This window comes from Bos indicus x Bos taurus, chromosome 9 (genome assembly GCF_003369695.1).
Source record: "Bos indicus x Bos taurus breed Angus x Brahman F1 hybrid chromosome 9, Bos_hybrid_MaternalHap_v2.0, whole genome shotgun sequence".
Lineage (NCBI taxonomy): Eukaryota > Metazoa > Chordata > Mammalia > Artiodactyla > Bovidae > Bos > Bos indicus x Bos taurus.
In genome coordinates, this window is record NC_040084.1 from 19,211,027 (window position 1) to 19,236,314 (window position 25,288).

At 40.2% G+C, this 25,288-nt stretch overlaps 1 protein-coding gene, 1 long non-coding RNA gene and 1 pseudogene across 4 annotated transcripts in view; 1 reads left to right on the plus strand and 2 right to left on the minus strand.

Annotated features, from left to right (window-relative positions):
- LOC113898114 overlaps positions 1-25,288 on the plus strand; it is an 81,704-nt gene that overhangs the window by 55,752 nt on the left and 664 nt on the right. Inside the window, exon 2 of the long non-coding RNA XR_003512530.1 lies at positions 18,540-18,640. This is a non-coding gene — a long non-coding RNA (uncharacterized LOC113898114). The remainder of the gene's footprint in view (positions 1-18,539; positions 18,641-25,288) is intronic.
- On the minus strand, positions 5,846-7,591 carry LOC113898113 (annotated as a pseudogene). The gene has a single exon (XR_003512529.1). The product of XR_003512529.1 is annotated as an elongation factor 1-alpha 1 pseudogene (transcript).
- LCA5 (LCA5, lebercilin) overlaps positions 21,103-25,288 on the minus strand; it is a 58,671-nt gene continuing 54,485 nt past the window's right edge. For both annotated transcript variants that reach the window (XM_027550991.1, XM_027550990.1), the window contains 2 exons: positions 23,186-23,318; positions 21,103-22,816 (listed from right to left, as the gene is read on the minus strand). In XM_027550991.1, coding sequence (XP_027406792.1) covers positions 21,996-22,816; positions 23,186-23,318 — 954 coding nt within the window. In that variant the 3' untranslated portion in view covers positions 21,103-21,995. The remainder of the gene's footprint in view (positions 22,817-23,185; positions 23,319-25,288) is intronic.

The following is a 25,288-nucleotide window of genomic DNA, read 5'->3' on the forward strand; positions in this document are numbered from 1 at the left end:
TTCTGAGGGTAAAAAAGGAGAGTGAAAAAGTTGGCTTGAAACTCAACATTAAAAAACTAAGATCATGGCATCTAGTCCCATCACTTCATGGCAAATAGGAGGGGGGAAAGTGGAAACAGTGACATATTTTATTTTCTTGGGCTCCAAAATCACTGTGGAGATGACTGCAGCCATGAAATTAAAAGACGCTTCCTCCTTGAAGGAAAAGCTGTGACAAACCTAGACAGCATATTAAAAAGCAGTGACATCATTTTGCCAGCCAAGGTCTGTATAGTCAACACTGTGGTTTTTCCAGTAGTCATGTATAGATGTGAGAGTTGGACCATAAAGAAGGCTGAGCACTAAAGAATTAATGCTTTCAAATTGTGTCACTGGAGATTACTCATGCGAATCCCTTGGACTGCAAGGAGATCAAACTATTCAATCCTAAAGGAAGTCAACCCTGAATATTTATTGAAAGGACTGGTGCTGAAGGTGAAGCTCCAATATATTGGGTCACCTGATGCAAAGAGCTGACTCAGAACTAAGACTCTGATGCTGGGAAAGATAGATGCAAAAGTAGAGGGCAGCAGAGAATGAGGTACTTAGACAGCATCACCAACTCAATGGACATGAATTTGAGCAAAGTCAGTGAGACAGAGGAGAACAGAGAAGCCTGGCATGCCACAGTGCACAGGTTGCAAAGAGTCAGATGCAACTTAGCAATTGAATCACAACAGTAAAACCTGCTAGTTGAAGAGACAATTCAAGTCACAGTTTCAGAAAGTTAAGATGAATTACATCAGATGCTGCCTGTGCACCTTGCATCCTTGGTTTCACCTCTAATTCCATCTGTATCTCAGCAAGTATTTCCCCACAGGCTTCAGCTTGTTTTGTGTGGACAGCCATGCCCCTCAAGGGTGGGCATACTCAGCACTCATGGATTCTCAACCAGGACGTGTGGGTAAGTTAAGACCTCAGCCAATGGGTCTGGCAGTCAGTGGAGAAGAAATTCTTACTCCTGTCCTTTGGGGAGACAATTCTATGACACATTCAATGCAGTCCTCAGAATGTCCTTCTAAAATCAAGGGCCATTTTCACATCAGTTCAGTTCAGTTCAGTTGCTCAATCGTGTTCGACTCTTTGTGACCCCATGAACCGCAGCACACCAGGCCTCCCTGTCCATCACCATCTCCTGGAGTCCACCCAAACCCATGTCCATCGAGTCGGTAATGCCATCCAACCATCTCATCCTTTGTCGTCCCCTTCTCCTCCTGCCCTCAGTCTTTCCCGGCATTAGGGTCTTTTCAAATGAAGTCAGCTCTTTGCATCAGGTGGCCAAAGTTTTGGAGTTTCAGCTTCAACATCAGTCCTTCCAGTGAACACCCAGGACTGATCTCCTTTAGGATGGACTGGTTGGATCTCCTTGCAGTCCAAGGGACTCTCAAGAGTCTTCTCCAACACCACAGTTCAAAAGCATCAATTCTTCGGCGCTCAGCTTTCTTTTCACATAATGATCATCAATTCAATAATGCACACGTGTGTTGAATGTCCCTTCTTTCCCTAGACTCTCACTCCTGCTCCTGGTGCGTGCGTGCATGCGTCACTTGAGTCATGTCTGACTCTTTGCGACCCTTTGGACTGTAGCCTGCCAGGCTCCTCTGTCCATGGGATTCCCCAGGCAAGAATACGGGAGTAGATTGCCATGCTCTCTTGCAGGGGATCTTCCCAACCCAGTATTGAACCCACATCTCCTGCCTCTCCTGCATTCCTAGGGGATTATTTACTATCTCACCAACCGGGGAAGTCCACCTGCTTCTGGTATCACTTCCCAAAAAAGTACTTGTACACAAACTCTTGTCTCAGGCTCGCTTGTTCCTTTCCCAGGAATACAAGTTAGGTCAAGCGAGGTTCTAGAAAGTTTACCCTCAGGATGGTATCTGAAAACCAATTCACCAGTCAGGTGGCAATAAGAACCCCACTGTGGGGGGATGAACTTCAGGTGGTTGAGACAGGACTGAGAATATTGCCAGGAAAGGATGCCTATGAGTGCTGAGTATATTTAACTTTAGAATTAAGACTAAAGCAAATGCAGGGTGTCATAACAGAGTGTAAATGTTTTATGTCCTGGTATTAGGGAAATGATAAAACTAATAAAACTTGGGGAAAGAAGGGAGAATGAAATAGCTATTATAAGAACATTAATTTCTTCATCTGTAATAGTTCAGAATTAAAAGATATCATTTAAGGCCAGTGACCCAAGAAGTAGAAATATAATAACATTTAACAATATAACAAGAAGATAGTATCAGCTAAAATTTGTTGGAGAAAAGAAAAGGGGATGGGGGAAGAAACATGCTAATTTTTTTTTTTTTAACACTGCGGGGTAGGAAATTAGTAGATATTGTCCAAAGTAGTGGAAGATTAAGTAAGAGTACTAGGTAGTAGGGGGAAGAAAAGCCACAAACCTCTCTTAATATCAGACAAAATACACACAGAGAGGCATATTTACATGCAGAGAAAACAGGCCACATAATGCAAGACATTTTAAAAACTGCTAAAATAGAATACATAAAATAATACAATGGAACAAAGATTAAGCTTATCTGAATATCAATAAATGTAAATTTACTTTATGTACTAAAAGATTTTCAGATTAGATCACAAAATAATACCCAACTGTATGTTTTATACAAAACACAGGTCTAAACCAAAATGATCTAGGACTTCCCTGGTTGTCCAGTGGTTAAAACCCTGCCTGCCAGCGCAGGGGACATGGGTTCAATCCTTGGTCCAGGAAGATTCCACAGGCTGCAGAGCAACTAAGCCTCATGTGCCCTAGAGCCAGTGCTTTGCAAAAAGAAGCCATCACACTGAGAAACCCACACGCTGCAACTATAAAGTAGCCCTCACTTTCCGAAATTAAAGAAAAAGAAAGAAAGAAAGAAAGTCGCTCAGTTGTGTCCGACTCTTTGCGTCCCCATGGACTGTAGTCTACCAGGCTCTTCTGTCCACGGGATTTTTCAGGCAAGAATATTGGAGTGGGTTGCCATTTCCTTCTCCAGGGGATCTTCCCGACCCAGGGATTGAAGCCGGGTTTCCCGCATTGTAGGCAGACGTTTTACCATCTGAGCCACCAGGGAGACTCATGCATAACAATGAAGACCCAGTGCAGCCAAAATAAATAAGTATAATGTTTTAAGTGTAAAAAAATTAAACAATCTGGAACATTTCAAAATAAATACTAAGGAAAGACTTCCCCAAATAAAAATAGGGTCAGGATCTTAATATCAAAAAAGGTAGAATTCATACCAAAAAGCAGTGAACAATACACACACAAAAAGACTTTCTTAACCCTAAATGGGCATAATTCTCAGGAAGCATGTAATTAAGAGACTTTCATGCACCAAATAATGCTGGTGCAATTTTATAAACAAAAATTACAGAACCTATAAGGAGAAATAGAAACATAGTCTACTAATACTAATATAATTTACTGCATTATTAGACCTTAAGAGACAATCATATAATCCTATCCATAGTCATCAAAAAAGCTTGGAAAACAGCTGAACAATCATTCTTGATTACAAATACTCAAGAGAAATGGGAAAGTATGATTATTTGCTTAACATGATAAAAGAAATCTTTTTCAGCCCAGAAGTCAGCATCATGCTTAAAGAGAAAACAATAGAAGTATTTCTATCAAAAATCGTATGCAAAACAAGTATAACTGCTATCACAACTATTATATAAAACTGTGCTGGATAAAAAGACAATGCAGTCACTAACAAAAAAGAAATTAGAGATGTGGAATGAAACCAAAGAGCTAAAACTACTGTTATCAAAATAATCACAAACCAGGAAAACTCAAAAAGCAGCTTTTACATACACAAATAATAATCAGATAAAATATATGATGAAAGTAAAGTTACTATTTACAGTAGCAGCAAAAATATTTAAAACCTAGGAATGAACTTAACAAGAAATGTGCAAGCCTATACAAAAACAGGACTTCCCTGGTGGCTCAGACAGTAAAGAATCCACCTGCAATGCAGGAGGCCTGGGTTCAATCTTGGGTGGGGAAGATCCCCTGGAGGAGGACATGGCAACCCACTCCAGGGTTCTTGCCTGGAGAATCCCATGGACAGAGGAGCCTGGTGGGCTGCAGTCCATGGGGTCACAAAGAGTCAGACATGACTGAAAGATTAATCACATACAAAAACAATAACAAAACTGTAAAATGTTCTGAAAGATATGGAAAAATTGAACAAATGGAAACACATACTATATTCTTAGATAAGTCAGCTAAATATTATAAAAGCATCAATTTAGTATAATTTTCATAAAAATACCAAAAAGTTTTAAAAGAACTAGACAAAATGATTCTGAATGTTAAAATGCAGAAAGCAATATATAGCAAGGAGAGCTCTGAAAAACATAAATGAGTAATAGGGTGGAGGGTCTAGTACCACTAGATATTAAAATATATTTTATGGTTTCAAAAGTTAAAGCAATGTAATATTGGCAAGTACATAGACAGAAAACCAGAGGAACAAAATAGAAATACCAGGAATACATCCAAATAGATAAAACAATTTAGTATACAATAAAGACGGAATTTCAAATCAAGGTCCAAAGATGAACTCTTAACAAATAGTGTCATGACAATTGGATAGCCATTTGGGAAAAGAATTAAGTTGAAGCCACATCTCACAGTATATACAAGTATTGTTGTTGTTGTTGCTAAGTCATGTCTGACTCTTTGCAACCCCATGGACTGTAACCTGCCAGGCTCCTCTGCCCATGGGATTTCCCAGTCAAGAATACTGGAATGGTTTGCCATTTCCTTCACCAGGGGATCTTTCAGACCCTGGGATTGAACCCGTTTCTCTTGTGTTGGCAGACATATTGTTTACCACTGAGCCATCAGGAAAGCATATATGAGTATAAATTCTATAGAAAATGAGACTAAGAAATTGTTAGATGAAAATAAGGAAGAATTCTATTATAACCCTATGTGCGAGTTACTTGCTTAGTCATGTCCGACTCTTTGCAACCCCATAGACTGTAGCCCACCAGGCTCCTCTATCCATGGAATTCTCCAGGCAAGAATACTAGAGTGGGTTGCCATTTCCTTCTCCAATTATAACCCTATAGTGATTCAAAATAAATGACCAGTGCATAAAAAAGAATTATGTGAAAAGAGAAAACACATAAGCAAGTCAAAAAAAAAGGGATAATATGGGGGAAAAGTTTCTAAGTCATATCACAGGTGAAGAGCTAATCTATCTAATAGGTAAATAAATCCTAGAAATAAAGGTTAATAACCTACTATAAAATGGAAACAAATATGAATGGGCATTTCAGAAATGTAAATGACTCTTTTTTTTTTTTTTTAGCCTCCAGCATCTTTTATTTTTCCTAGAACCTGTATACAATTAACTCTAGCAAGGCAGTACTCAATACTATTAAGTCTCACATTTTAGATTAACTACTTATTATAAATGTGAATGCACATCCTCATACCTGGCAAACTAAATGACATAGATTTATTCATTTATGTAACCATACAAAATTTTATATGCAACAGGAGCTTCTATACTATAGAATCTGACCTTACAAACTAGCTTACATATAAAACATAGTTACTTTGTTCATCTGTCCTAATCTAGAAAAGTGTTGCACCAATGCTTAAGATGTTATTAAAACAGATGAGTTCTCAACACAAGGTTAACAAACCTGAAGCTCCACCCTAGAAATACAAACCCATAATTTGAAAATTGTTTTACCAGAAATAGCTTATGAGCAACTCTTACCAAAGTAGTACTGTAGGGAGTTACAGTGTTGACCAAAAGGAAGACACAGGTTTCTCATTAAACTTTTTTTAATGGGTCTCAAATTCTGTGACAGATTTTTGGTCAAGTTGTTTTCATTAAAAAGTACTGATTTTAAAAACTAATAACTTAAACTGCCACACACAAAACATATGGTCCACAAAAACATTCTCCTTTCCTTCTGAAGGTTTTACGATGCATTGTTATCATTAACCAGTCTTTTACTATTAAACTTAAATGGCCAATTGAGACAAACAGTTCTGAGACCGTTCTTCCACCACTGATTAAGACTGGGGTGGCAGGTATTGGGGATAATATTCATTTAGCCTTCTGAGCTTTCTGGGCAGACTTGGTGACCTTGCCAGCTCCAGCTGCCTTCTTGTCCACTGCTTTGATGACACCCACAGCGACTGTCTGTCTCATGTCACGCACAGCAAAACGGCCCAGGGGAGGATAATCAGAGAAGCTCTCGACACACATGGGCTTGCCAGGAACCATATCAACGATGGCAGCGTCACCAGATTTCAAGAATTTAGGGCCATCTTCCAGCTTTTTCCCAGAACGACAATCAATCTTCTCCTTCAGCTCAGCAAACTTGCAAGCAATGTGAGCTGTGTGACAATCCAGCACAGGTGCATATCCAGCACTGATTTGGCCTGGATGGTTCAAAATAATCACCTGAGCTGTGAAGCCAGCAGCTTCCATGGGTGGATCATTTTTGCTGTCACCAGCCACATTGCCATGACGGACATCTTTGACAGACACGTTCTTGACATTAAAGCCCACATTGTCCCCAGGAAGGGCTTCACTCAGTGCTTCATGGTGCATTTCTACAGACTTCACTTCAGTTGTTACATTGACTGGAGCAAAGGTGACCACCATGCCAGGTTTGAGAACACCAGTCTCCACACGACCCACAGGGACAGTACCAATACCACCAATTTTATAGACATCCTGGAGAGGCAAACGCAAGGGTTTGTCAGTTGGGCGAGTTGGTGGCAGAATGCAATCCAGAGCTTCAAGCAGGGTGGTTCCACTGGCATTGCCGTCCTTACGGGTGACTTTCCATCCCTTGAACCATGGCATATTAGCACTTGGCTCCAGCATGTTGTCACCATTCCAGCCAGAAACTGGCACAGATGCTACTGTGTCGGGGTTGTAGCCGATTTTCTTAATATAGGTGCTGACTTCCTTAACAATTTCTTCGTATCTCTTCTGGCTATAGGGTGGCTCAGTGGAATCCATTTTGTTAACGCCAACAATTAGTTGTTTCACACCCAGGGTGTAAGCCAAAAGGGCATGCTCACGGGTCTGCCCGTTCTTGGAGATACCGGCTTCAAATTCACCAACACCAGCAGCAACAATCAGGACAGCACAGTCAGCCTGGGATGTGCCTGTAATCATGTTTTTGATGAAGTCTCTGTGTCCTGGGGCATCAATGATGGTAACATAGTACTTGCTGGTCTCAAATTTCCACAGGGAGATATCAATGGTGATACCACGCTCACGTTCAGCTTTAAGTTTGTCCAAGACCCAGGCATATTTGAAGGAGCCCTTTCCCATCTCGGCAGCCTCCTTCTCGAACTTTTCAATTGTTCTCTTGTCGATCCCGCCACATTTGTAGATCAGATGGCCAGTCGTGGTAGACTTCCCTGAATCTACGTGCCCAATGACAACGATGTTGATGTGGGTCTTCTCCTTTCCCATTTTGGCTTAGGTTTAACGGTGGTTTTCACGACACCTGTGTCCTGGCGGCAAACCCGTTGCGAAAAAGCTGTAAATGACTCTTAAACACAATCCCACACTTGGTAAGAGAAATGCAAATAAAAGCCATATTAGAGATCTTCAAAAAGGCAAAACAGGCACTTATATTGCTGATAAGAGTGTGAATTGGTTAAAACCGTGGACAGTAATACTGTAGCATCTGGCAAAGTAACAAATGATGTATCTTCTGGCAAGAGCTATTTTAAAAAAAATAAGGATGCTTTTTATGTAATGATGTAAAAAGATCATTGAGTTAGTTTCCCAAAGCTGCGGTAACAAATCACCGCAAACTGAGTGGCTTTAAAACAACAGAAATTTATTCTTTTACTGGAGATGAGAAGTCTGAGATCAAGATGTTTTTAGGGCCACATTCCTTCTCAGGGCTTCCCAGGTGGCTCAGTGGTAAAGAATCCACCTGTGCATGTAGGAGATGCAGGAGATGCAGGTTCTATCCCTGGGTTGGGAAGATTGCCTGTAAGAGGAAATGGTAACCCACTCCAGTATTCTTGCCTGGAGAATCCCAGGGACAGAGGAGCCTGGCGGGCTACAGTCTACGGGGTCACAAAGAGTCAGACAGGACTGAGCAACTGAGCATGTACACATCCCCTCTGAAGATCCTGGAAAGTTTGCTCCATGTCTTTCTCCTAGATACTACTGGTTGCAGGCAACCCTTGGTGTTTCTTCACCTGTAGACACCACTTTAATACCTGCCTGCCTCCTCATGTGCTGTTCTCCTCTAGATTAGTGTTTGATTGAATAACTTGGTACCACAGCTAGCCAAGTTGACACATAAAATGAGATATCACAATTGCCAAGAATATATTAAGTGAAGAATAGGTCAAGGTTCACAACAGTATATAAAATATGCTCTGTTTTATTTACAAGAGTAAGAATAAGGATTCTTATTGTTTGTATTTGCATAAATTCTGGAAGGATCCTCATAGTTATATATGTGCCTGTGTGTAACTGTTTAGGGACAAGGAAAGGAAACTTTTTCATATTTTAATTGTTGAACCATGGAATGTATTACCTAGGCAAAAATGTTTAATTAAAAAAAAAAGATGCAACAGTAAGATCTGTGGTACTAGTGTAAGAAAAGGCAGATTAGAAGAAGTCACAAAGTCCAATAATAGACACACACACACACACCATTTTTTTCCCTATCTGTATTGTCTATTTCCTCAATGAATTTGTTTCTTCTGAAGCACTAGAAAAATAATTAAATGTCCTTAATCACTCTTGGAAAGTTTAGCAGAGGCAAATGATTATGGATCAAAGCCTTTTGAGAATCAGAGAATTCATCTTCATAACAATGTTAAAAAACTGAGCACCTCTCCAATATTTTTTGTTAAAGATGCATTTCTTCCCTTGAAGGATTTGAAGGACAAAAGAAAGGAGAAAGGTCCAGCAACTTCATTAATTGTATAACACAGGTATTCATGAAACTCAATTAAAAGTGAGAAATGATCTTTAGGGAAACTGACAGGATCATGTCTGCTATGATTGATGTTTCTATTTGCATCTTTTATATATTTAGAAGGGCTTCCCTGGTGGCTCAGGTGGTAAAGAATCTGCCCACATGGTGGGAGACCTGGGTTCAATCCCTGGGTCGGAAAACCCCCTGGAGACGGGAATGGCTACCCACTCCAGTATTCTGGCCTGGAGAATTCCATGGAGAGAGGAGCCTAGCAGGCTATGATCCATGTGGTTGCAGAGAGTCAGACATAACTGAGTGACTTTCACTTTTTCACTTATATTTCGGAGCCTTGTGCAGACCCATGGCTACAAATTCCTTACATGTGTGATTGAATCAGTATCTCTGGTGTAGATCTTCCTTCAGTTTGCTGGACGTGTCCATGTGGACAACCCACAACAAATCAACACGCTCTCCCACCTCCTGCCTCTCATACTTGCTCTTTTGAGACCCCATTTCAGCCTGCAGCATTGTCGCCTCCTCACTTACATGGTGCCTCTTCTCTCTTCCCGCTCCCATATCCAGTGGATTACCAAGTGCTGTCAGTTCTCTCAAAAATAACTCAGTTCATCCATAGGGTATTCCCATTGATTCTGTCTCTCATTATTTCTGTTTTTTTCAGTTTTATTGAGATATAATTGACATATGTCACTGTATAAGTTTAAGGTATACAGCATAATGGTTTGACTTAGGTATATTGTGAAATGAAATTGTTAACACCCATCATCTGATTATAGTTTAATCAAAAAAAAAGAAAAAAATCCTTGTGATGAAAACTGTAAGGATTTACTCTTTTAATAACAGTTATGTATAACATATGCTGCTGCTACTGCTGCTGTTAAGTCACTTCAGTCGTGTCCGACTCTGTGCGACCTGATAGACGGCAGCCCACCAGGCTCCCCCGTCCCTGGGATTCTCCAGGCAAGAACCCTGGAGTGGGTTGCCATTTCCTTCTCCAATGCATGAAAGTGAAAAGTGAAAGTGAAGTCGCTCAGTCGTGTCCGACTCTAGCAACCCCATGGACTGAAGCCTACCAGGCTCCTCCGTCCATGGGATAACATATGTGTATGTGTTAATTGCTTAGGCATGTCCGACTCTTTATAATCCCATGGACTGTAGCCTGTCAGGCTCCTCTGTCCATGGGATTCTCCAGGCAAGAATACTGGAGTGGGTTACCATTTCCTTCTCTGTGTGTATAAGATACAACAGGGTTAACTATAGTCATCGTATTATACCCTACATCCCTTATACTTAGGTTTCTTATAACTAGAAGTTTGTAGTTTTGACTACTTTCCTCTAATTCCTCTGCCTCTGCTTTACCCTGCCTTCTTTGTTAACCACTAATCTTTTTCTATGAGCTTTTTTGTCCATTTTTAGATTCCACATATAAATGAGATCGTATAGTATATGTCTTTCTCTGAGTTATTTCGCTTAATTTCACCAAGCCTAATACCCTTGAGGTCCAACCATGCTGTTGCAGATGGCAGAATTTCCTTGGTTTTTATGGCTGTTTTAATATATTTAATGTATCTATATAGACATAGACGTGTGTGTATGTGTATGCACTTGCGCTCAGTCACGTCCAACTCTTGCAACCCCATCGATTGTAGCCTGCTAGGCTCCTCTGTCCATGGAGTTTTCCAGGGAAGAATACTGAGTGGGTTGCCTTGCCCTCCTCCAGGGGATCTTCCTGACCCTGGGATAGAACCCCCATCTCTTGGCTCTCCTGCATTGGCAGGCAGGTTCTTTACCAGCTGAGCCACCAGGGAAGATGCAGACATAGATGTAGATACAGATATAGCTTACGATTTCCTTATCTATTCATCCATCAATGGGCATTTAGTGTTTCCATGTCTTGGCGATTGTAAATAGAGCTACTATTACACGGGGGTGCAGATATTATTTTTGAGTCTATTCTCATTTCCTTGTCTCAGAAGCAGAAATGCCAAATCATATGGTAGTTCTGTTTTCAATTTTTTGAAGATCTTCCATACTCTTTTCTATCCTGGCTGTACCATTTACCAATCCCACCAACAGTGTACAAGGATTCCCTTTTCTCCACACCCTCACCAGCATGTGTCATCTCTCATCTTTTTGATGGTGCCGTTTTAACAGGTGTGAGGTAATCTCTCCTTGTGGTTTTGATTCGTATTTCCCTAATGACTAGTGATGTTGAGCATTTTCATGTACCTGATGGCCTGACAAATATCTTCTTTGGAAGAATGTCTTTTGCCCATTTTAAAATGGGGTTATTTGAATTTTGCTATTGGGTTATATGAGTTCTTTATATATTTTAGATGTTAACCTCTCATCAGATATATGGTTTGCAAATATTTTGTCCCATTTCATAAGTTGTCTACATTGTTGATCTGTTGAGAAATCTACCCATAGTCTTACAGGGTTTCCCTTCTATGTAACTTCTCTCTCCCTTCCTTTTTCTGTTGCTTTATCAAAGTCTGACTTTTGACAATTTAATCACAATGTATCTCAGTCTAGCCTTCTTAGGGTTCAGCATATCTGGAGTCTTTGGGGTCTCTTAGATGAAGTCTGTTTCTTGCCATAAATTTGGGAAGTTTTCAACCATAACTGCTTTAAATACACTTTCTGCCCCTTTTTCATTCTCTTCTCCTTCTGGAATTCACATAGCTCAAATATTGTTTCTCTTCATTTTGTCCCGTTAAGTCCCACAGGCTTTCTTCACTCCTTTCCCTTCCTTTTTCTTTGGGTTCCTCTGATTGGATAATTTCAAGCGTCCTACTTCCAGGGTGTTGATTCCTTCTTCTACATGGTCAACTCTGTTTTTGAAGCTCTCTACTGAGTTCTTCAGTTATTTTAGTGTTCAACTCTTGAATTTCTGTTTGCTTTTTATTGTTTCTGTTATGAACTTCTTGTTTTGTTCATACATTGATTATTTTGAATCCTTTTGACTGAAAGTTCATAGATCTCCATTTCCTTAGGGTCAGTTATCAGAGCTTTAATAGTTTCCTTCAGTGGTGTCACATTTACCTAATTTTTTTTTTTTTTTGGATCCTTGATTCTTGGCATTGGTTATCTCTGTGTTTGAGTGGTGTGCTCTTCTAAACTTTTCAGGTTTGCTTGGGCAGAGATGTTTCTTTACCAGTTAGCTCAGTTTGGGTTTCTGGATGCATCTGCTGGTCACATCCTTGGACGGGTGGGGGACCCTGATTTTAAGGTCTGTTTTTGGCTGAGACAACTACTTGAGCTCTGAGGTTAGGAGGGGTGGGTGTGCCTCTGGCTACACGCAGCTGGGTGGATGGCTGGCTTGGTTCCCTGCACAGATGAGGCTGCGGGATGGCCTCGCTTTTGCTTGGCTTCGCTGGATGTCTCACCAGACAGTCCAGACCGGGTGCTATCCTCAGCAGGGGTCCGGGCTATGACTTAGCGTCCCTGCCCTCGTGGGGTTATGGGATTGGACCCAGGGCCTGGGCAGCTCATTGTTTTGGGACCTAAATCAGGCAAGAGTGTGTGTGCTGAATATTCTGGTCAGGTGAGGCCAGCAGTTTTGCCCTGCAGACAGGGAGAGACATGGGCTATACTCTCTGTTCAGGTGCCATGTGAACTGTCATGTCAGCAGGGCTGTCGGGTGGGCTCCACAGCCTGTGGTGTGCTCTGCTGAGGCTTCCTGGTCAGGCAGGCTGAACACTGTCTTCAGCAACAAGTGAGGCTGTGAGTTCGTTTCCTGACCCGAGCTCATCAGCTAAGTATCTCCAAGGCCACTGGTGCTCTTTGTGGGCTTGACTCAAGTCAGCCTGCGCCCCAGGTTCACTGGCTGAACAGGTGCTACTAACTTTGTTCTGGGGGCCACCCGTTTTGCCACTTACCTGCCCATCAGCTCAAGAACTGCTGGGTTGTGCAGCTTCCGGGTGTTCTTGTCAGCCCTTCCCGTCAGATGGGGGCCGGCAGGGACCACACTCCATGGTGGACAGGGCTGTGACCTGACTTCTGCCTGGGTAGAGCTGGGAGAGCCCACTTCAGGCAGCTCCTCAGTTTTCCTGAACAGTTTCTCTGGTAGGAGGGGCTGGGCGCCATGATCCACATGGTGGGGCAGGGGGGCTAAAACTCAGCTCCTCTGTTGGATGTGGGCAGACCAGGCTGCAGGGCTGGGAGATCTCTTCATTTGAAGGCCCGAATTAGGCAGACTTGCGCCCCACCCGAGTTCCCTGGCCAGACTGTGCCAGCCACTTGGGCTGCAGCAGAGCAAGCTGCTGGTTGGGTTTCCTGTGTGTGCTCTGCAGGCAGGAGCTCTGTCCTCCAGGACCCCAGTGCTGCTGGCTGGAAGCCCCTCCTCCCTTTCTCTGTCACAGTCAGATTCCCAGTGGTTGAGCCCACAGATGCTCTGTGATGCCCATGGGGCGAAACCAGAGCAGGAGTTCCCAGAAGTGACCCCCAGTGCTGGGGGTGCTGGATGTCAGCCCTGTGCGCTCCTTTGCCCCTGGAGCTGTAGGCAGGGTGCTACACTGGGGAAAGGGCCCTCGGTCAGCACGTGTCTGTTCCTCTTACCCTTTCTTGCAGTCTGTCACGATCTGTGTGCTGCAGGAGGTGCTTCAGCCTCATTTCTGTGTTCTGAGATTCGCTCAGGGATGTCTTATTCTTGCATAGTTGTTAGTTGTTCTTTGTGGGAAGGGGAGTCAAGTCGGGAATGATCTGTGCCACCATCTTGGTGGCATCATTCTTTTTTTCTGATCTAAACAGTTCCTAAATAGTTGAACCCATTTTCCACATTGGTATAGAAATTATTGTTCCAAAATGAAACCCTTATGTCATCAAAAGTCCTCTTTGACTTCTAGGAAGTTTCATTTTGTATAACAGAAGCTCCACAAACTCTTGTTAAAAAAACAAATAAGTGAACACCCGGATGATGAGCAGTGAGTAGATTTAGGCACTTTTATTTTCAGACTTATTAGCTATAAATCAATTGTTAGAATAAATACCAACCAATTAAAAGGATTTGCTAGAATTTAACCTCTGAAACAGCTGTCCAATCACATCAAACCATTACAGATGAAATTGTTTTTCTTTGTAAGTTTCTTGATTTTATTTCATTAAATCAACCAGAGACAGTGATGGCAATTTTAAGAAATTTTGGAGTTGAAAAGACTAGTAAATAATAATTATAATAATCACAAGAGGATTTTGGCAGTACTATAGACACAGTAGAGATGTCTTTCTTAATGGTAATTTAAAATGCAGAATTCTTTCAGTGCTAAATCCATATGTTGTGCAACACAAAGGAATATTCTCCCTAAAAAAATAAAAGTGACTAATTTTCATCTACTAAATTATTAAGAATGTGTTATTAAAAACACAACCTTTGTAAATGTACCTACACACATTTCTATAAAATTAAAAGCATCCAGAGATATATAACACTCATCTTGCTATAAATGTAAGTGTAATCCTGACCTGTATTTTTATGAATCAATAAAAATGCTACTTTGGGTAATCTGGGTTTTACAGTTAGTCAAGAGAATTGTACCTTTAAGAGAGCATCCCAGAAACCCCTCAGGAGCTAAGGAAAGACCCAGATGACAATATACACCAGTTTAATTATGCTGCTGGTCTCCAGCAAATTATGCAGTTAATCAAAAAGATACTTATAAACCGAAACAGAAATTAAGCCCACAGCTGAAAATTAGAACTGTTGGTAAAAGGGCATAAGGGAAGAATTTCTTGACTATAAAGAGAAATTTTTACTCTGAAACATGTTTATCAAAAAGAGTAGCAATGAAATTGGTAAAGTTATGATAACAGTAGGGGTGTTAGAACCAATATATTAATTACTCTAAGAGCTTGCTAGTCCCAGGGTCAAAAGTTACATGGGAATAATCATAGCTTGATAGATAAACTTGAAACCCCACTACATTTTCAAGGCACTTCCTACATGTATGTTTTCTAGTGGTGATGCATTGATGTATTTTAAGGAGACTAAGCCCTGGAGAAACACATTTCTCTTGACCAAGCATTAGGAAATAGAGCTAATTTCATCATCACTACCTCCTTCAACCACCAGTCCCCAAACCCACTAATCATCCCCATTATTTTACATGGCTTGATATTTGGCCCCATCTGGATCTGTTTATATCTATATCTGTTTATAACAGATTATATAGAAACAGTTCTGTTCTAGATGAGGTAGGGTTTTTTTTTTTTTTTTTAAGAAGCCAGAGAAAGACAGATGGAGACTCTGTATAGCAAACAAAATCCACACTTGTGAAAACATGACCTACTTTATCTATAAATAAAAACTTCCTCCGGACATCTATAGGCATTCTTGTTTATTTACATCTGCCTTCACCAGCACTAAGGAATGGACTCAAGAAATCTGAATACATAGGTCTCATTTTTATTTTATTTAACATAGTCTCTGTATACAGGCTAATTTCTTTTAGATAATTTTAATATTTCTCAAACCTCAGGTACAGAAGCTACTTGCCTGGGTCGTTAAGTACACACAGACACACACACACACAGACACACACACACACACACACACAGGTCACACACACACACCTCAAACTTTGAGAAAGCTGAACTTTTAAATTTAAGAAACTTGTTACTAATTCCAGGCTCCTAATTCATCCAATAAACTTGCCCTAGAAGTTTCTAAATGTTTACCCTTGATTGCAGTACTTATGTCAGTAACAAGGACAGGCCCACAGATCATATTTTGAGTAGCTTGATCCAAGATAGTTTGTCGTTTTCCTATTTTATGAGGATCTGAATAGGCAACCAGTCTCCTATTCTTTACATTTCCTCCATGACACCTATTTATTTACTGTTTGAAATTGACCATTTAAAATTTATTTATTGTAGAAATTGACTGGGTCTTGGAAGGGGAAAATAAATTAGGAGTTTGGGATTAACATATACATATTACTATATATAAAATAAATAATAAGGACCTACTGTATAGCAGGGAGCTATATTCAAAATTCTCAAATCACCTATATGGGAAAAGAATCTGAAAAACAGCGAGTGTATGTGTAACTGAGTCACTTTGCTGTAACACAACATTGTAAATCAACTATGAAGTAAAAAAAGTGAAAGTGTTAGTTGCGCAGTCATGTCCAACTCTTTGCGACCCCACAGACTGCAGCACACCAGGCTCCTCTGTCCATGGAATTTTCCAGGCAAGAATAATGGAGTGGGTAGCTATTCCCTTCTCTAGGGATTTTCCTGACCCAGGGGTGGAATCCAGGTCTCCTACATTGAAGGCAGATTCATTACCGTCTGAGCCACCAGGGAAGCTCTTGTGAAAGTGCTTTGTAAATTTTAAAGGGTCCAGGCCAAGAATACTAGGGTGGGTTGCTATTTCCTAGGGTGGGTTGCAATTTCCTACTCCAGGGGACCTTCCTGACCAGGGATCAAATTCGTGTCTCCTGCATTGGCAGGCAGATTCTTTACCATTGCACCACCTGGATCAACTATACTTGAATATGAAAGAAAAATTAAATTTAAAAAATGTGTTTCTATGACAAAATACATGTTCACGAAGAATTCAAATGTAAACCCCATTGATTAGTTTTCCTTCAGGGAGTGTTGGAGGATGTTTAGAAGGTTTTTCTGGAAGCTTGGGGGTTACAGGCTGTGACAGAGGAGTGACCCAATCTTTTTGGCACTGGTTGTTTAAAGGCATTTCGCTTTCCTAGTTCAAATCTTTGGATAGAAGACTAGTTTGAACTAGAAGACTAGGTCAAATCTTCTGATACACTATCCACAGAGAGCTGACAGACCATATCTGGTTACAGCCATAAAAAAGTGGATTATTTCTAGTCTAGGTGGCAGGCAGTGAGATGGACAAAGGTGAGTCCATATCCTGAAGCTGCTCACTGTGACCCCAAGTCCTACGTGCTGGATTCAAAGCTGCCAAATCCTGCAGGCAGCCCTGTCGGTCTGTATAGCAACATTCCCCCACCCTCACCGCCTCGTGTGACCTTAGACCAACAGTTCTCAAACTTGAACTGCATTGAAATTCCCTAGAGGGACTCACCCCTGGGAATTTCTGGTTTCAGAGGTCTGGAGAGGAGCCCAAGAACTTGCATTTCTAACAAGTTCTCATGGGATACTGCGACAGCTCCGTGGGGTGTGTGTCAGGGGGTGAGACACTTTGAGAACTACTGCCTCAAGTATAAAGCAAATGTCTATTTAAATGATGCCGAGTCTGTTCTTCAGGAGGAAAACTGTGGTTATTGTACAGGGAAATGCCATACTTTCCTGCTTGGGACCAAGGACTGTGTATTTATTACACAGTTTGACTTCAGAGTTATAGGCAGCATTGATTCTGAACCCTGGTGATAATGTTTGAGGTGATAACATGAACAGATTTTCTTCTCTACTGAAAATATTTTAGGTAAAGAATAGCTTTGTGCTGATTACTTCAAGGAGCTCCTCTGTAAGTGCTTAGGGAGAGTAAATATTACAGATATCATTGAAACTAGAAGCAAATATTGAAGCTAAATTTAAGATTTAGAGGGGGAAGTTCTTAGAGAAGAAAAAGACTCCAATACACATTTGCTCCCAGATATACCCAGAAGTTTTCAGTATCCATGATTGCCTAGGTAGGTAACTCTTGGGTTCTTTCCATCAGGATAAAAAAAAAAATCTGAAATCTATGATGTCCTGTTTTATATAGATTGGGTGAAAAGTATACCTAGCCAGGATCAGTATCACAGATCATGTGGGACAGGAATTCTGAAATCTGATACTCAGGCCAGTTAGAGAGGCAAGGCAGCTGCATTTGGCCAGGCTATTCAGGGCGACCCTTGCTCCGTGGCAAGGAGGCTTCACCCTGCATTTCAATGCCGTCTTCAGACCACAGTGTGGGCTCCTGATTCCCATCTATTCCTCCTCCATGGAAACGGTTGGTGAAGCAAAACTATGTATGTAAAACTGCTCCTCCCAAGGGCTGCTGATTCCCAGAAGCAGCAAAGTGCCTTCTGCCAAAGACCGTAACCTCCATGTGGGTCTGTAAAGACAAGAGCCACTTCCAAGATGGCAGATCACAGGGTAAAACAGCACGTTTTACTTTCTTCGGTTCCACATTAATAAGTGTCTCTTGTTAAAGAGAAGTTTGGGGTGTTGAGACAGAAGTAAAATACTGATGAGGTGGTGCTGTCCCTCAGCTGACATGCTGCAGTTTTTCTTGAGAATACATCGTCTCATTCATCCTCACAATACCCTTGTAAGATATGATCTGCCCTGTTTTGCATCTGAGGATCCTTAAGAAAAATTATTTGACCAAAGTTGTAAGTAGTTTAAGTTACAAACTCCCAACCCCAAAGCCTATGTTCTTTCTCTGCTACCCTGGCCACTTACTTCTAATTTTTGTTCTATTCTGGATTGAGATGGAATATCTTTGTTTTCTATGGATGTAGATTTCACAAATATAGTATTTGTATGAGAAAATATGTATCTGGATGGCTAAGCCTTTTCTATAAACTCTAAAGCATAGTTTAAATGTCTTGCAGACTCATCTATTGCTGAAACTGCTCACCTTCAACAACAAAATGAACTTCATAGCAAGATCTTATCCCCAAAATGGCTTATTCCTAGGAATAAGGCTTGTTGAGTAAGTAACTAGTACTAGTCCACTAAGAACCTTCCAATATTTTTCTCTGTTAAAGTGTTAGTTACTTAGTTGTGTCCAACTCTTTGCGACCCTGTGGACTGTAGCCTACCAGGCTCCTCTGTCCATGGAATTTTCTTGATATTCCCTTCTTCAGGGGATCTTCCCAACCCAGGGATCAAACCTGAGTCTCCCGCATTGCAGGCAGATTCTTTACCATGTGAGCCACCAGGCAATAGCCATTAATTTTTAACAAATTGGGCAATGCAGTAAATATGGTTTTTTGTGTCCAAAGTGTCATCAGAGAAAAATGCCTTCCCCATTCCACAGCAATACTGATCATTCCATGAAGAGATGTAGTAGGGTGTCTACCTCTCCCCCGCCACCAGCCCTACAGGCGAGCACGTTACATCAACTAGCCAAGCAGACCTTTGCCAAAACTACAGAAAAGATTTTCTTTTTCTGAGGCAGGTGCGAGCTGAAGGGATGCTGTGGCTTGAGGCTACTAATTCCCATACTACTAGCAAACGTAGAATTAAAACTGGAAATACCAGCAAGGCTGAGAGGTGGACAGAGTAAGCACTCCTCTTTTAACCTCCAGAGTAAACTACATTTTCTTGAGCCTTCCAGATTCAAGTCAAAATAATCTCCTGGTTCATAAATTTAGGTATCTGTCTTTTACCACTTAAAAAGTACTAATGCAAAACTCTTCCTAAAATATTCTATTTCTCTGGACGCAAACTGAGACTGGTGAATGCAGTCTATTACCTGTGTGTGATAGATTTAGCACATATTGCAATCTGTTAGTCTCAACGATAAAAGGAGAGCAATAAGTACCTTCTTTAGAAAAAAACTTTGTGAGGATTCAATGAAATAGAGCATGTACATTAAAAATGCCAACCGCCACATGTAGAATTCAACAATACCACATCATTCCCCCTTTCCTCCATTACCTTTCCAAAATATCAACAACTTGAGCATTAGATAGTTCTAAGTGTTTTTCATGCATCAACTCATTTAATGTATGCAAGTACCATGAGCTAGAGACTACAATTAGCCCATCTTATAGAGGCGAAGGGCAGTATCCAGGGACACACACGTTGAGGGAGCTCTGGGACACACATTGTAACGTCCTGGGTTTTTTGGATTTCATTGTTTTATGAAGCTAACTCTCCTCCTTTTGTCACTAAACCTGTCTTCAGGAAACCTTTCCAAAATTTAGCTATTCTACGCATTTGTAGATTAGGAAAGCAGCTCATCAATCACGTTGCATGGTCAGTGCTGAATACAGTAAGGGATGTGCGAAGTGCAGGCCTAAGAGGTTTAGCAGCTCTTTTTGCTTATATTGTACTCAAAGTATTGTGTCATCTATCATGTACACATCTCTGCTCTATTTTTTCCAATTATTCCCTCAAGGAAACTCTATAAATAGCTGGGACGACAGTTGGTGTTTACTGTTTGTCAGGTACCAGGCCCCCTGCCAAAGCTTAACCCAAGTATTTACTCCTCATAGCACGTCTGACTCTTTGTGGCCCCATGGACTGTAGCCCACCAGGCTCCTCTGTCCATAGGATTCTCCAGGAAAGAATACTGGAGTGGGTTGCCACTTTCTACTCAAGGGCATCTTCCCAACCCAAGGATTGAATCCCTATCTCTTGCATCAGCAGGCGGATTCTTTACCACTAGCACCGCCTGGGAAGCCCAAGCAGTATTATAAAAGACCAGAGAGTGCTAAGGAACCCAAGGCCACCTAGGGAGTGGACAAAGGGCAGGGGTGGCCTTGCTCCATGTCCACACCGAGGGTGGGGCAGGGTCTGACTCTTCCTGGCACCTAACGCTGAGCAGGGCACCCTCAGGAGGCACTCAAACAGTTAATGAATGAATACATGCCATGCTCTTCACAAAAGTAAAAAAGCACTTTCAAGTGATATAAAAGGGGACTTTAATGTGAAAGGGGCACTTATTGTGCGGAAAGAACAAAAGCTTTAAGAGCAGATCCTTTCTTGACAATTTATGGTAACTTCTTTAATCCTAGAAAGTCCACACTGTCACAGTAATACAAATTTCCCGTCCCCTTTTCACCAGGCAGACTTGCGGGCTCTACCCAAGTAACACCCAGCCCAGGACAGAAGTGAGGTATGTCTGAAAATGAGGTGGAGAGGAGCATCAGAACAACAGTGAGTCAGCCATGAAATGGATTTATGATTCAGTTTAATCCTCCTTACCTTTGAATATTATGAGCAATATATGCCATTATGATAGCTATTTAGGGTGAAATGATTAATTAAAACTATCTGATAAGACTAAGCATACTGTCTAACCTGATTTAAGGCAAATTCATCTACTTCAACTAAAAATACTGAACAGGAAAATTAAAAAGGTGAATAAGGAAATAAAAACCCTTTAGGTCTTATTTCCACTATATATTTCCTAAGTGACCTAAGGAAAGTATCATTCAAACAGAGTCACAGTGTATTTTAAATTTTTATTCGTAAGAGTTTGGAGTACAAATAAATTTAACTTGACATTTAGAAAAAAATGTATCCATTAAGGTTTGTTCATAAAGAAAAACCTGTTCTGTACATTTTAATCTCCAATTTTAATGCTTAACTCCATAATGCTTCTAAGTCTATAACTTTAGATTTAATTTTAACAATTCTGCCGTATTACATCTGGTTAAAAAGACTGGAAAACATCAAGTAGAAAAAAATGACTTGAATTTAAAACTTTACTAAAGGACTTTTGAAAGAAAAAAGCCTTTAATAAAAAAACAGCCTAAAAATTAGAATACTTTTGGCTGAAAAATTAGCAGCTATGAAAAAAATTAACATTAGATAATATCAAGGACTGCATTACAAAAATATTGTGGTTTACATATATTAGAATGATTTACAACATAGTAAATGCTTATTTATATCAATCCAAAAATCTCTTTATAAAAAAATTTGATATAGTTTAGCACTTTTGAGAAATTCAGTTCCTAGTAAGTAACAGGAACACAATTTAGAAGATGTAGGTCTCTAATTATATACTAAAAATTATTCCTTAATAAGGACTTAATATATTTTTATTAATGTATTATATTTTTTATTAATGTATTAAAAAGTCCTTATTAAGGAATAATTTTTAGTATATAAATACAGTGAAAAGTAGCTCATACCACACCATGTAGCTAGTTTGCCAATAAGGAAGGAGGCTCTTTTGAATGAAACCAAAAATAGAGATGTATCTTACTTTCTTTGTGCAAATAGAGATGTATCTCACTTCCTTTTTGCAAATAGGTTTTACCTCTTGAATTAGCTAAATACTGTATTAAAATATCTTAATAATTACAATTGGAAAAAAACATTCTAGTCAATTATCTCAGCACTACTTCTTCAATTTCATCTTCTACAGAATCAACTACTTTTACCGCTGGCTTACTGTTTGCACGTCTTAATCGGTGTCTACTTGGATTAAAACTTCTTTCTTCGCTGAGCAAAGAGTCATCATCATCTCTATTTTCCCTACCCCAGCTGCTTTTATCTCCAGGGAGAAAATCTAGAGGGTCACCGTCTTTAGTGGCAGCCAGAGAATTTGGGTCACTGTTTTTAGAGGAAAGGCTGCTGCTGCCACTGGTACCAAACAGCAGTTCCATCAGGTTGGCTTTTCTTTCTTGTCTGGAAATTGAATCTGTACCGTCTTTACTAAATTTCTCTGTATTATTTCCTGAGAAACCCAAAAGGTCACTTTTTTGGCTAACTGGATTTGACCTTGCTGGTGTTTTTGCAAATGAAGGCACATAGCTACCAAACACAAGCTCAACTGGAGAGGCTGCGCTTCGAGTATGGCCTGGATTCTGACCATCTCCTTTGGTCGTTGAAAGATTGAGGTCTTGCAAATGATGCCCGTTAAATAATCTCTCTGAGGATCCGGAGGACATGTGTGTTCTGGGGTTTCTCTCTGGGGAACGCAGTTTTCGTTTTAAGTCGGGAAGTGGTGGCAGTGAAGGATATTTTACATTCTGAGAGTCTTGTTCTCTGTTGATTTCATTCAGTTTAGCAGGTAGCATTTCTTTCTTTAGCCTCTCTCCTTCCAGTTTATCAATTTTCTGAACTTGGTACATTTCCACTGGCTTTCCTTCTCTCTCCAACAAAGATTTCTTTTCCTTTGGCTTTTTAGCAAGTTCTTTTTCCCAACCTGTAAGAAATCAAATTTTTAAAATGGGATTTTATAGTAGTCAGTATTTTCAAATAAGAAAACAACTCTCATCTTAATTTACAAACCAGTTTCAGCTAATTTGTGTATGATCAGTACACTATAAATTTCATTTTTATACTTGATATTCTGGGTTTAAAAAACATACTTAAAGACTTAAAGTCTTCATTCTTTTTCTTTCCTTCAAAACTTCATTCAGATGTTTGTGACTCTTGATAAGAATCCCCCCACCACTGTCTCAACCTTTCCTTGTTCTGTATAACCAGTTCACTGTTCAGCTGGAAGATATTAGGGGATATTAACCCTTTCTTTCCCAAGGGATGTTGACTCATCATTTGCTTAAACTCTTACCATTTTCCAGCTTCTCAACATTCTGTTTCACAACACGGAGTCCTTGACCTTTAGCAAATTTGTCTTCTCTTTCCACAGTTGGGTTTAGAATCCCAGCTTCTCCAAGATTATCTCTCTCTTGAGATTCCATATCCTATTATGTGTTTAAAAAAAAAAAAAGCAAGTTCACATGCCAGAAAAGGGGGAAAAGTAAGTATCATAAATTTATCTCCCATTAAGCATATTCCAACTAAGTTAGAAATTAAAGCAAATTTTCCATTTCTAAAGCAGCAAGCCACAAGTTACCACCTTTGAAAGATTTTCACAAGCACACAAAATTCTTAAATTTTTAAAGAGGCATTTGGAAGACATATCAGAACCAATATCCTACATAAAATTCTAAAGTACCCTTACTTCATACATTTCACAACAAAATCTGATGAATTCAGTTAACAAGAAAAGGCTATTAAAGGCCCAAGTGACGCACTCAATCTTTCAAGTTTATACTATGCCCAAGGCCTCCAATTAGTAAATCTCATAACATTTAAAATCAGTAAAAAATGTAAACTTAAAATGTATTGTTTCTTATGGTCCCTTTCATATGTGTGTGTGATTTTTCTTAATGAAAGTAGAATATATAATTAGTGGACATGCAGAAGAAAGAACTGTCCCCTAGTATCCACTTCCTCCTTCTTCCTTTTAGTTACAGAATCCCTTGAGTTTCAGCAGAGCATAGAGCTCCCTAACTGGAGGTCTCATTTGCTAGCCTTCCCCTGAAGCTAGACAGGAACAGTGGAAAGTGAGTGGAAATATGTATGCAACTTCTGACCACATTTATTTAAACAAAAACTGCTTGCCCTGCACTTCCTCATTCCTCCTTCTCCCAGGTATGGTAAGCCAATTCCAACCACACAGATGAGGGTACATTCTTTATGACTGAAAAACAGGCAAAGAATGGCCACCATGGAACAAAGGTGTCCACCCATCCTGGACTATCCCCTGGCCTTCAGTTTATTACAAGAGAAAGTGTCTTGATTCTTGCTTGCACCACTGTATTCTAGGTCTCTTTCCAATAGTAACAGCTCCCATCTGCTGGGACCCCTTAAAGTTACAGGATAAGCTTCCTGATTAGTTACTACCACAGACCTGAAGGGTAACCCACCCTTGTTTTGTAGATTAGGAAACTGATGTTCCAAGAAGTCATACAAGTCACTAAAATGTGAGAATCATAATTTAACTAAAAAGCAGTGCTAATTCCAAGGCCACATCCTCTCTTTCACCACACTAGATTGCTGCTGCTTGTGCTGACTCTTAAAAAAGAGCAACTTTTTTTTTTTTTTTTACCTTTCTAAAATTAAGAATTACTTTGGTATTCTACGCTTTACCTTTAAAAATAAATTAACATAATCTAGTCTCAATGAGATGGGCTTTCCAGGTGGCGCTAGTTGTAAAGAACCCAACTGCCAATGCAGGAGACATGAGAGATGCGAGTTTGATTGCTGGGTTGGGGGGATGCCCCCGGAGGAGTGCCTGGCAACCCACTCCAATATTCCTGCTTGGAGAATCCCATGACAGAGGAGCCTAGTGGGCTACAGTCCATGGGGTCACTAAGCTGAACACGCTGACTTAGCACACACACACACAGTTTCAATGATATTCAAATGTAGAAAGAAAGAGATACAATAACTTATATTGTAAAACAAAATGAAATAAAGGAAAAAACTAGAGTACACACAGGAACCAATTTAGTCCATCCTTTCTATTTTATACCACAGGAGATCTCAACTGTAAACACCAAAGACAAAACGCTATTAGAGAAAAGGACCTTTCAGTACTCAATGAATCCTTTTTAATGAAGATCCAACACAGAGCTCCTGAATGCCACTCTAATTTGAATGATATAAAGTCAGATTCTACTGCACTTACTTGGTTCAACATTCATCTAACCTATAAAAGTCTCTTATGCAGGAGGCCAAAAAAATAGTCAAATTCTAACAAATCATTTGAAAGCTACTATAGTTTGCTATTAAACACAAAAGCAAGAAGGATTTTTAGAGACTAACTGGTAAGAGACATAAAAAGGTTAAGACACTTAAAAACTTTTCTTCTTCCTCCAGTCCAGAA